Here is a 13,542-nt window from a genome sequence, read left to right as displayed (position 1 = left end):
CGTTGTTTTTAAAACATGATATGACATAGCACGTTATCTGTGCTAGCAACATGAAAGGCTTGATGACCCATGACCAGAAATACAGAAGTATTTGCAGATTCCCTTAGTAGATGACTCAAAAGAGGATATAATTGAAACAATATTTCTGCAGTTGGGTTTTCTCTCCCTCGGCTTACTCACAATCACAGAAGCTCTAATTGCTTCTGTTCAAGTTGTGTGGCAGAGCTTAAATGCTCTCTCATGGTCATCCCTGATGCAATGATCTGGTGCTTGTTGTTACACATTTCCCTTGATTTCATTATTTCAAGGAACTCTCAGGAAGTTTGAGCAGGAGTTAGCTGTCCCAACAATGGCAGTACTAGCCTGATTTTTATTTATTTTTTTTTTACTTTTCTGAAGTCTTTCTATGCACCATCAGACACACTTGCCTTGACATTAAAATTTAGTATCTTGGAATGTCAGCCACATCCTGTGCATGCATCTGCAGTGCCCCATCTCCTGATGTGTGTTCTAGTTGCATAATTTTCTTACAAAATGTTCGAGAGTTCCAAACTTCCTCATCTGCAATAGAAATGATTTTAACTAGCTGTGCTTCTGAGCATCTTCAGAAATGCTGAGCTATTGAAGACACTTTGTTGCTTCCCATTGTCTTCCCAATATTCATATTCTGTCATATGACAATAGGTAATCACATTTTTTAAATGATTTAAAAAAAAAAAAACAACTACCTAATCTTCCTTCCCCCCCCCCAGTTCCCTAGACGTAATCTAGGTATTTTATTATAAGACTTACTACGCTGTTGTTGGAATTCATTGGCAAGTGCCGTGTTTGCCCATTCTTGATGACGAGACTTGGCCAGGAGGGAAAGGACGTCAGATACTTAGGGTACTGGTAGCACTGAGTTCTGGGATCCATTCCAAACTGTATTAAGAACTGTAACTGCAGGTAGGGTAACAGTCTCCTTTAAAGCAGACCCATTTCCGAATAAACATCAGAGATGCTGTTGAAAGCTAACATGTATCCAAAAGATCTTTGGAGAGACCAAGGAGCATTTACTTACAGGAGACAGCACCAGGACCTGTTGCTGCTGTGGGCTGTTGTATGATTTATTTCTGAAGCTTCTCCCTGTGGGCATTGCCTTTGTGGGCATGGTAACTCATGAGTAATTTAATAGCTGGAGGACTATCCTCTTCTGCTAGGAGTTGTGTTTTCTGTAGGTTCTAAAACCTTGTTGTCAGCTACCGAGTGTATTTTAAGAATATCATTTTCTTACACTTTTAAACTTTATTAAACATAAAAAGATGTTTTGTTTTGTTTTGTTTTTAACTCAGAATGCAACAAGTAGTTCTGATTGAACTTCTTATATCCATTAAATTGAATCATTAGACTTAACAGTGATTGACCTTGACTTGAGTGAGAGAGAAATGCCTGTTTATTGTACTTTACCAAAATAGCGGGATAACCAAATAAGAGACATCCTGCCTTCTAACAAAAAAAACAAGTGTGTAATGTTTTGTTTTTTAAAAATTTGATTCATGATACTGTAAATTAAAGATTTTTATCTACGTTGACTGGCAGCAATTGTATTTCTTCAGAAAACTTCTCTGTATATTCTGAACACTTATCTTTAAAGTCAGATCTGTTGCATTGCCTTACTGTAGCAGAGTAACTAATGTTTGAAATGTTGCACTATTCACAGTTATTTCCTAAAAGGTGGGGTAAAAAGTTGATATATTTATTTTCAATATCAATAATTCGTATTACATTGGCCATAGTACTACTTATGGTGGGTGACTGCTATTTAATTTTCAGTCTTTCTTCACTGCACAATAATCCTATCCATACAATTTTTTGTGACATTTTTGACCGTTATGTTGATGTGAGGTGTTAAGCATTTTTTAGTTCTTAATAGGTGGCCATTAAAAAGAGCATACTGCATTAATTCTGAAGTTAAGAAACTGCACAACATGTCAGTATCTTCAGTGCATGTTGAGCTACATGAATTGTTTCAGATCAGAATTTAGTATTACTAGTTATTATATGGCATGCTAGGGTTTGTTTTGTATGTGTGATTTTTTTTAAACTCAGAAAACTTCATTGCCACGTAATTAGGTAGTCTCTGCAGCAGAGAGTTGTTGCAATTGATCCTAGGGGAGTAGAGATCATTCATTATAAATTGTTTTTATGCAGGCCTTTAGACCAGCTGGTTTTTATGTATGTATTATTATAGTTGAAAAGGATTTACCACACCCACTATGCAGTATTTGAAGCCATTTGTAGACCTAAATCCTCTTTTTCCTTGACTTTGTTTCTCAGACCATCAATTCTCCCTAGTCCTTCTCCTTCAAAATCCATTCCAATCCCACAGCCCTTCCGACCAGCAGATGAAGACCATCGGAATCAGTTTGGGCAACGCGACCGATCCTCTTCAGCTCCCAATGTTCACATCAATACAATCGAGCCAGTCAATATTGATGTAAGTATTAATAACATTTCAATCAGAAACAGCAGATTTGATGTTTCCCTTATGAATATCAGGGTGTTAAATTTATCATCTGTATACACGAGGACTATAGTTCTAGTCTAATCCTTGGTCATCTGTCAGAATCTTCATAATTCCCAAGAAATAAGTTTTTGCTATTGTGAGATGTATAAATACAGATAACCCATTCTCGACAAGCAGAAGCTGCCTTTTGACAGTTCAAAGTATTTTACCACAAACCACTACTCTTTTTTTTATTAGTCGTAAGGCTTATACTGCTAGCTGTACCACACCATTAAGAGTATAAAAGCCAGCAACCACTCTTGCAAACTATTATATGAATTAAGCGTATTTATTTATGTGCAGGATAGTTCTGTTTTTGTGTGTGTGTGTTTTTGTTTGGTTTGGTTTGTTTTTTCTACTGTTTGCAAGTAAGTGCCCTTCCTGGCATTGAATGAAATTAAATTATTGCAGTAATCTGAGTAGAGATTTACTGAGTGTTGCTTAGGATTTCAGGATCCCAGTATATACCCCTATATTCTGGGCTCCTGTATTCTAAGTATTCTCTTGGAGTGTTAAGAAACTGCTACACTTAACTTGTTTTCTATTTTTTTGAAAATTTTGGATGCTGAATTGTAATAATAATAATAGTTGATACTAAGAGTAAGGCTAGCTAGGTTCTTTCAAAATGTTGGTCACAACATTTCTAATATTGCTAATGTATACAGCTCGTATTTTACCAGTCCAGTCTTTAGAAATTCATTATTTGTCAGGTGATCAGTCTTGAAGTCTGCCTCGGCGTCAAGGCACAAAATCTGTTTTGCATGTGAGCTGAGCAAAAAATTGAATGTTAACTGAGTTTTAAGAAAGTGGCTTAAAATTGCTACGTGACATACGGCAGTGGTGCAGCTGAGAGGCAGGACCGATGTCTTCAGCAGCAGTGCAAATGTATAACAGAATGAACTAATTGTGTAACCACTAAAAAAAAATGGTTTGATGGTGCAAATGAACTTACGGAGGGAAGCTACTAAAATTTTCTTGTGTTAAGAAAATCATTAGTGTAGGTTCCTTATCGTTTGGATACGCCATAAAAGGTACTCTCAGTTAACAGTGGATAGTGGATTGCAAGTGAAGGAAATCTTTCACAGTCGGTCATTTCTGCAGAGAGCGGAGTGCATCTGGGTATGCAAACGAGGTGCCTTGTTACGAGACAAGAACTAAGCAGAACTCATTTGACTGACTTACCTCAGTACAGGAAATTGGTGTCCCAGCTTCTGATAAGACAGTTCAAACAATTTGTGTCGCAAACACTGTAACCAGAATGCTTGGTTCAATATTTCTTTGTGCATTTTGGATAACTGCATGTTTAAATCAATATTTTCATGTCAGCATCTATTTTCAGGGCTGTGCATTTCAGTTTACTACTGGGAGATGCTTTTTTAAAGTAAATCATTTTTAAAAGTTTAATGGTTGTTATAAATAGTTCTTCAGAGTCACTCCTGTTAGTAAGCCAGGATAGGAAACAAATTCTATTTCATGGCCAGCGTATAAAGTCAAGGATTCTCAGTTTGATCACTCTCAATTGATTCCGGAATATAAATGTGATAATACTTAAATACAATTTATTTTTTTTTTAATTTATAGGACTTGATTAGAGACCAGGGTGTACGAGGAGAGGGAGGTAAGTAATGTTTAAACTAGCTAGGGTGCTATATTACACAATTGCTGTCCTTTCCCTTTGTTCTACTTCCTTCTATAAAACACAGGCACAAATGAGAATATGACTAGAATAAAAAATGAATTTGCATTTGCTTGTCCATGAACTTAGTATTTGTCTGACAAAGGTTTGAGTCATTTGCCAGTCATTCTGGGAGTGGGGGAGACGGAAGGAGAAAAAGTTTTGAAGTGCTACCTAGTTTTTTAGCTTTAAAATTATCTTGTACTCTCGTTTTTACATACACATACACATACCCACACACACAGACACACACACTAATTCACTCACATGGCTGCACACAGATATGCTACAACTTCCAAACCCTCTCTCAAAGATTTTTATACCTGTTGTTAACCTTTCCACCCATGGAAACAACAGTCTTTGAAGACCATCAGCACAGTAGATGGACTTTCCATACAAACTGCTGCATCCTAAAGCAACATGAAGTGCTCCGGTTCTTCTCCCCCTCTACCCCTGCTGAAGATGCTGCTTTGCTGTACTGCATGCCTGTGCTAATCTCGGAACCAAGTTGTTAGGACCTTAAGTTAAAGCCAGGTCTCTGTTTCCTTTAGTAACACCCAGCCGCAATTGACAATTAGGCCAGAAAATAGATTTATTTTTCTTGACATGTTACACATGGACCTGTTAAGTCACTTCTCTCACTGGCTGTCAAGGTCCTGAGAGGGCTTCTTATATGCCATATTTATTCCTATGAATATAATCCTAATACAGAAATAATAATGAAATAATAATAGGGTAGGCATATGACAGTTTTTTCTAACTCCAGATTATTAACACAGCCATCTACTATTAATTGTAACTTGTTTAAGCCATAAGAAAATTCTGAATTATCTCAGTGCACTCCATCCTGATCCCCAAGGTTTTGTACCGTGGACTATCACTAATTTTGTTTCTCCCATCCAAACGTGTTCCTTTTTAGGATGGTACCTACCTCCCGCTTTGTATTTGAGGGAGCTGCTTTTTCTTATGCCAGCAATAGAACACTTTTTGAAATGAAATTTCCTTTAGTCTGCAAGCATACTAATTTAAAGTTTCCAGTTTTGGCTATTTTTGTATGTCTTGATAGGTGTGGCTTTCCACAGTTTTGCCCATTTTGTCCAGCATTTAAATGTTGTGCTATCATGTTGGTTTTAACTTTTGATCATAAACTGTCTGCTTGGCATCTGAAAACAATTGGCCATTCCCACTCCTGAAACAGAGTTTTTAGTAATTGACCTTTTTGTCCTTCAAAGTACAGAAGCGATCTATGAATAGGAGTCAAAGCATCCTAGTTATTTCCCATGACTTCTTTCATTTCTTCTATGTGTCTGTCTTTCTGTCTCTGCCTGCCCGTCTCTTTCTCTCTAACAGCCCCTTTGAACCAGCTGATGCGCTGTCTTCGGAAATACCAATCCCGGACTCCCAGTCCCCTCCTTCATTCTGTCCCCAGTGAAATAGTGTTTGATTTTGAGCCTGGCCCAGTGTTCAGAGGTAGTTGGGCTCTTCTTTCTTGTTTTCACCCAAACAAAATAAGTAAAACCACAGATGCTGTTTGTGCCTCACCCTCACACCGTGTGTATGTAAGTGTGTGAGTTTATCAAAACACCTCTGTTTTTTGCTTGGCCTGGCTGGAATGCTTTGAATGTGCTTTCCACACATACTCACTTTCACCTTTACACGCTTGGAAATTACTATAAATGAAGCCTGACTTAAATCTTCTAAAGCAAGGAATTTCATAGTTGAGGTTTTTATATGGACCTTGACATATTTTTTCGAAACAGAGGTCTTTGGATTGCATTAAAGTTTCAAAGACAACGTGGTGTCCTTAACTTAGAATTTCCTTGACTGTTCAGTTTAAGTCAGTTCAGTGCTTTAGCAGTTTCTATGTTTAATAATCTTTATTTTGAAACATAATCTAGGAAATCAAATGTGAATTACAAACATTTCCATTGATATCTTGCCAGGTCTCAAGCTTTTCAAGCATGGCAACTTTCAACAAATACTGCATTTTGAGAATGTTTTATTGATACCACTTTGGGGCCCTGGATCGTTTAGGCTATGTGATTTTTATTTGGTAAAGTTCCAATGAAACAGTATTTGTTTGTGTCCTGAACTGCATAAAATAATAGTCTTCCATTCTCAAGTTATTGACTCGGGTAATCCAGGCCTAAAGCTGTCAATGGATCTGTTGTATTGCACAAAATCCCCCCAAAAAACAAGGGATTTCATATGCTGGAGAAACCAACTATTAAGTAATAGCATGAAATATAAATATTTTGTCTATATGTATAAATGTAGATATGGGTAGTTAAGTGCATGTAGTGTGGTTTTCAAATGCTACCATCTTGGCTGTTTCAAAGACTTTTGTTGCAGAATATATCAGGAGGAGTTCACCATATGAGCTGACTTGTAAAATGGTTCCAGAAATCTTTGTAAGAAGACAGATGTAAGAAGACAAGCAAACTGACTGCAGAATGGAATATGCTAAATATAGCTTCAGAGTCCAAGCTAATAACTTAAGTCCAACGTTATCTGAAGTATTTCACAGTGCTTCCAATAACTTAGAAAATAAGCCCTCTGGTATTATTACGAACAGATTAACTATCGTGTTCCACCATGTGCTGTAACTATTTCCACAGAAGGGTGGATATTGTGTTAGTGTTTCTATATCTTGGTATTAAAATTTAAGTAGGAGACTCCAGTTAACTTCTAAAGAAAACAGAATGTGTTTTCTTTAACATCTTAAAGTACAGCTTTGATTTTAAAGAGAAAATCTCTAAGCCAGTAAAATTTTGGAAAATAGCTCATGTTCTGGAAGCATCATAGATTTAATTCGACATATGTTTGATTTCAGACAAGTAATGTACTAAAGATTAACAGTATAGTAACCATAAAGTAAATATGAGCAGAGAATATGAACAAAAACCCATCCTTTAGGTCACTGTTTTCCAACTGCTTGTAAATGTAGTTAGGATGCCCAATTAAGCATTATTGTTGCTTTACCACATGGGACAGAGTTCATGGGTGCTGTATCCCATTTTTGATATGTTGCTATGCCATTATTGTGCTCTTCCACTTTTAAACGTATGGATTTGAGCTCAATGAGAGAAAGGAGTGATGGATACATACAGTGTGATAAATAGCACACAGAGTGGCTGAACTCAAGCACCAGTTACAAAAGTTACAAAGTGGATTTTGAATTCCAGTTGGCATTAGGAGACTTTTTTGGTAAGAAAGGGGCTTCTGAAGGAACATGAGGAGGAGTATTGTCCTCCACCACTGATGTAAGAGAAAGCCCTGGAATGTTGGAGGTCCGGTACAATGACATGCATTGTTTAGCAGAGCAGCATGAACTTAATTAACAGTTGACCCTATTTTATGTCCTTTGCATTGGGAGAGTCAGCATAACCTTGTTACTAATAATTATGGTGTATTTTAAAAAGCAGTGTCTAGTTAAAGTGTTCTATTTGTAAAGAGCCATTGGGGCTCTGAAACAGAGCTCCGTTAGTGACATTTTCCTACATAGCTTTGTTTAGACAGCATATGTGATAGAGATGTACAGTTCTAGTTTGTACTTAATAGAATATGTTTCAAATAGCTAAGTAATGTATTTGTTCCTTTGAAATCCTTTCTACAGTCTTATATTTACTTTTAAATAAGAGCTCCCTACTAAGAGAGAGCTTTAAAACAGCCAAATGGTTTTGAGGTGGCACTTGGAGACTCAGCTAGAAAACATTCCAATTTTTTGCATTTAGTCTATTTTGATTCCAAAGTACAGCGTCTCAGTTGTTTATTGGGTCCCTAAAAGGCTAGCTACAAGAAGTCTGAGAGGCAGCTGCTGCTAACTAAAATGCTACTACTTTTCTTGTCAAAGAAACTGGTGGAATTCAAAGCAAACATACATATTTTTTCTAAATAAAGAGACATTGTCCCTCTAATTCATGACGAAGAGACTGAGGACTATCAGGGATACAGGGATGTTTGACTTGTCTCTTCCTGTTACCTAAGACTTGAGCACTAATCTAGTATTAGTACAATATTTCCAAAGAACATGTTTGTTCCCTCTTAACATTTACATTGATGTTTGGAGATACTGCATCTTGAAAAACATCCTCGCACCTAGTATCTACATTCTTGTAAGCTGGCTTCTTAAAGATAAAAATGATCCTGTTTCTGAAATTTAGGTTCAACTGCAGGTTTGTCTGCAACACCTCCTGCCTCTTTGCCTGGGTCACTCACTAATGTGAAAGCGTTACAGAAATCACCAGGACCCCAACGAGAAAGGAAATCATCCTCATCCTCAGAAGACAGAAATAGAATGGTAAGAGAAAAATCAGCTATTTTCACTCATAGTATGGTATACTCGTAGTATAAGAATATTACGTATCCATGTTCTTCTCACTTTTCTTTCATCATAGTCATCTGAATTATTTGGAAGGTATTATGATTATTGAGGACTTTAAGCCAATAGACAATGGAATATTGAAATCATGGGACTGATATATAAATCATTTAAATCATTGACTGTATTCGCTTTTCCTCCATTGCACCCAGAAGTCTTGGCGTGCTTTATGTTATAATGCCAGTTCCCATTCAAAGAACAGCTTAATTTTCCCCACCATGTTTCATGAACCGTGAACGTTCTTTAATGAATCTCAAATATAACAGTACATAAAATTACTGAATTTATTTAATTCACAATTTAACCTTACAACTGAGTAAGAATTGTAAAATAAGTGAGACTTTCCTTTTAGTAAAAAAAAAAAAAAAAACTCAATTTTCACTGATTTTAACATTGCCCAAAATCTGTGGCAAATATTTCATATCAGGAAATTATTTAGGATACCCGTATGCTGAGAGTTTGTATATGCCTAGCTTGAAAAGTCAAATGCAGTATTTGGGGAAAAAATATTTTAGAATCTTAATTATATTATAATCTGATATCAAATCTTTAACAAAGGACCTATTTTCACAGGCGTTAATGCTCTTAACTTTCTTTTTTATTATTTGTGCATTTATGTAAAGAAAACCCTTGGTCGACGGGATTCAAGTGATGATTGGGAGATACCAGATGGACAGATCACAGTTGGACAAAGGATAGGATCTGGATCATTTGGAACAGTCTACAAAGGAAAGTGGCATGGTATGTGGCCGTCGCAGCAAACAATTATTCTTAAGCAAATGACATTGCCTGCTGGGGGCCACCCAGCTGGAAAGCAGCTTTACAGGAAAAGGTCTGGGGGTCCTGCTGGACACCAAGTTGAACATGAGCCAGCAATGTGGCCTTGTCACAAAGAAGGCTAACGGTATCCTGGGCTGCTTCAGGTGAAGCATTGCTAGCAGGCTGAGGGAGGTGATCCTTCCCCTCTACCTCATCACTGGTGAGACTACACCTGGACTGTTGGGTCAGAGTCTGAACTCCCCAGTACAAGAAAGACATGGAGATACTGGAGAGACCCCAGCAAGGCGCCACAAAGTTGATTAAAGAACTGGAGCATCTCTGCTATAAGGAAAGGCTGAGAGAGCCGGGATGATGCAGCCTGGAGAAGAGAAGGCTCAGAGGGAGATCTTGTCTCTCTCTCTACAGAAATACTTGAAGGGAGGGTGGAAAGATGATGGAGCATGATGAGGTAATGGCTGCAAAGTGAAACACAGGAGGCTCTGTCGAATAATCAGGAAGCACTTCTTTACAGTGAGGGTGACCAAGCACTGAAACAGGCTGCCCAGAGACGTTGTGGAGTCTCCCTCCTTGGAGATGCTCAAAAGCTGTCTGGATGTAGCCCTGGGTGAAAGGCTCTAGGTGGCCCTGCTTAAGCAACAGGGTTGCCTCCAGAGGCCCCTTCCAACCTTTCTATGACCTGTGAATATTTTTTTAAATTTCAAAAGTAATGTGTTAACTAAGTAATATTAGAACTTCAAACATTTTAGAAACTTGACTCTTGCATGTTCTTCTCAATTACTTAATTATTAGGGTAAAGATGAAACGTAGTTACTAGAAAGATTGAAATATCCAAGTATTTTTACAGAATATTTACTACTTTTAATATTTTAGTGATTTATTTCACCAAGCTAGAAAATAGATAATATTTCCGATTTTCTGTACAGCATTTTCTTAATTGTGGAATCTATGTCGATGGTACTTATTAAAAATACTTGTTTTAAAGGTGATGTGGCAGTGAAAATGTTGAATGTTACAGCACCCACACCTCAACAGTTACAGGCTTTCAAAAATGAAGTAGGAGTGCTCAGGTAAGAATATTTTTAATGTATAAAATCATTGGTGTAGATTTATGCTTCTGTAATCATTGAATTTCATATTTCTACTAGACTGCATTGGTCATATTCCTTCATGATGATAATTGGGGTAGAAAGTATGACTTCCCATTTAAAACATTTCTTTGTATCCACTGCTAATTTGTCCTTCCCTCATATATACATACATTCTGTTTGGCTATAGATATACTCAATAACATGTGTAGACTGATGTTGTTGAGTATATCTATATCCAAACACTCAAAATGGACTGTTTTTTGCTGTTGTAGTACCCACAGGACAGTCAAGCCTATAGGTGAACTGTGGGACCTTTACTCTCATCCATGTTCTGAGATTGAAGGAGAGTGTAACTAATTGCTGTTTTTCAGCTACACTACTGACCAAGTTTTCAGTTGTTCAGTAGTTTCTATTCAGTAGCACTGACTCCTCAAAAAAAAAATTAATATTTTTTTCGTAGTCATTTCTTGATTTTCTCTTCTCCTGTCTGCTGCTTGTACTTTTTCAAATAAAGTATTTGTCTTGGGTTCAGTTCTTACTAGAGGATCTATCAATGTGATACCATACAACATTTCTGGTGGAATACCACTAGCATCCAATTACAATCTTAAGCATAATTATGTTTTATGAAACAAAATAGAAGCTTCTTGGCTCTGGAAAATTGATGTGTTGAGCTGGGTGCCTGTGTTGGAGGTGGGTCCCCAGTAAAATGCATGGTGAAACTCCTAAGTCCATAGCTGTGGAAGTAGAGGCCTTGTGGCATATCTGTTCAGGAGAACTTAGCGGAACCCAAAGCCTAGCATCAAAAATCTTGTATTTCATACCTAGTCCAGATTTCTTGTGGCAGTCCCGTAGCTAGAGTCTAGCCATTCACTGTTGATCCTTTCGGCACTTAGAGTAAGTGGTCAGTTGTCCTATCCTTTGACCCAGACGGGCCAGATATACCCATCATCATGCCTTTCCCATTATGCTTCATCAGTACTTTCTTGAGGTAGGATTTGCAAGAAAATGTGGATTTTTGTTTACTCAGCAGTTACTCGCAGTATCACATGACAAATCCTAAAACCTGAAAAAGGCACAGTCACATCGTCTAGAACTGTCCTAGCCTGCATTGCTGAGAGGACAAACAGGTTCACAGTGAAGGCTCTCATGTTAGTTTTTTAATTTAAGAAAACATAAAGAGCTATCAACAGCACAGAATACAGATTTAAGAAGTTACCACAGGTTTTAAGCTTGGTCTGTTAGGTTTCGTCAAGCAGTGAGTAGGCTGCCTTCAATACTGAGCTGTGTAGAAGGAAGATTGCCTTTCTTTTTCTTCAGCCTCTGGGAAACCTAGGAAAGGCTCCATAATCCTTAGGTGCCTCATCTTTGTGACCTCTAGTTGGTGTGTTTGGTAGTATCTAGTTCTTCATCATGTCCATTTGATGACACTAAGAATGTGATTGACTTTTCCTGGGGAATTAGGAGAATCTTTCAGATTTTACAATGTATCAGTAGACTCTTTGAGGCCTTGATTCTACTGGGATATCTGCTGAGATAATCTTTTGGGGATTATCCTTTGAGAAGCTTTTATGTCTAGAGTTGCTTCTTCTTTGGAAGAGGTTTGATTTGATATGGCCAAATCTCTGTGGTGAACCACAGTCTATCCCAGTACTTTTTGGAAACAAATTCATAGAGAATATCATAACTTTACAGAGGTACAGTTTTCATACCTGTTTCCATCCTTTTGCATGTGCTGGCTCCACAGAGAGTAAACAGTTTTTATCAAAGTACTAAAAAGAAGTGAAGCCTCGTAAAGGAAGCATGTTGATGGTTTCTGAAGGAAAGGGTTGTATTTCCCAGAAGTCACTGAGACTAGAACTTCATTTGGGATGTCCTCCTGATGGGCAGCAACATGTATAGCTGGACTAGGGTTACGCAAAACCAGGCCTGCCTTCGAACTGTTGGTGTCCCTTGTAGACTTAGTGGTAACAACATCTTCTGAGCATTCCTGTGCTGTTTTATTTTTTTGCAAAATCAAGAGAAAGCAGTGCTTGCTCCAGAATACCTGTTCCATGTTAATACAACAGTAAAGGTTAAAGGCTGGAATAATTCATTAGACTGAATCTAGGAATGGATTATCTTAGGGGAAGCTGAGATTGACCCAAGGACTTCCATTTGGAAAGATGCATTTGGTTCTGCCTCTTGTTGTTTTGTTGTTGTTGTTTTTTCCCTCATCAGTTTCCTCCTGATATACTTTTTTTTTTCCCCCAACAGGAAAACACGGCATGTGAATATCCTTCTTTTTATGGGTTATTCAACAAAGCCTCAGTTGGCTATTGTTACCCAATGGTGTGAGGGGTCAAGTTTATATCACCATCTACACATCATTGAGACCAAATTTGAAATGATTAAACTAATTGATATTGCACGACAGACTGCACAAGGCATGGAGTAAGTCTCTTATTATCTGTTTGCAAACGAGCATTGTGACAATGTTTGTGTATCTCTTTCACACTGTGACTGACATTGGCAAATTAGTCTAGCTGTCAGCTCGGTTTGCCAAGCCCAAAGCCCTGCCTTAATCAAAGTATTTGGTGAAGTGTTTATTATTTTGATCAGTAAAATAGACTTCATGGTCTTTTTCTGGAACATAGGAAAGTACACATAATCAAAGAATATGGTCTCTGAAAGCAGAATGCAAGTTTAACCACACTGTAATTATCTTTAATCTTGTGAGAAAAGATTTCTGTTCAAGGCTTTATGGTCTTCACAGTGCAGATAGTCTTAGGGTAAGAGTTTTAAGAGAAACATCCTGCAAATGAAAGGACAGAATCCTGTAGGATAACCCAGAATGCAGACAGCCCTGTTAGTGAAAAGAATGCAATTTCTTCCACATTTCTCATAAGTGTTGTAGCTCTCTAAACAAAGTACTAGATTTCAGCATTTGAAGAAAACAACTATTTTGTTCTAAGGATTACATGTAAAGTAATCCTTACTCCCATAGACAGCAGTGGAGTGAATTAGAAAACTAGCCCAATATTGTATGTCAAAATCAGAACACCGATGTAAGATCAGAGAAATCACGCTTCAG

At 37.5% G+C, this 13,542-nt stretch overlaps 1 protein-coding gene across 2 annotated transcripts in view; it reads left to right on the top strand.

Annotated features, from left to right (window-relative positions):
- Positions 1-13,542, top strand: part of BRAF (B-Raf proto-oncogene, serine/threonine kinase) — an 84,901-nt gene that overhangs the window by 50,862 nt on the left and 20,497 nt on the right. The window contains exons 8-14 of one of the 2 annotated variants that reach the window (XM_080568933.1): positions 2,317-2,476; positions 4,127-4,163; positions 5,571-5,690; positions 8,384-8,520; positions 9,225-9,342; positions 10,364-10,448; positions 12,726-12,902. In XM_080568933.1, coding sequence (XP_080425059.1) covers positions 2,317-2,476; positions 4,127-4,163; positions 5,571-5,690; positions 8,384-8,520; positions 9,225-9,342; positions 10,364-10,448; positions 12,726-12,902 — 834 coding nt within the window. The remainder of the gene's footprint in view (positions 1-2,316; positions 2,477-4,126; positions 4,164-5,570; positions 5,691-8,383; positions 8,521-9,224; positions 9,343-10,363; positions 10,449-12,725; positions 12,903-13,542) is intronic. The other variant, XM_080568932.1, reaches the window with a different exon arrangement.

The sequence above is a fragment of the Anser brachyrhynchus genome (assembly GCF_964034855.1).
Source record: "Anser brachyrhynchus genome assembly, chromosome: 1".
Taxonomy (NCBI): domain Eukaryota; kingdom Metazoa; phylum Chordata; class Aves; order Anseriformes; family Anatidae; genus Anser; species Anser brachyrhynchus.
Note: the sequence above shows the minus strand (reverse complement) of the source record. Positions and strands in the feature narration are given on the sequence as shown.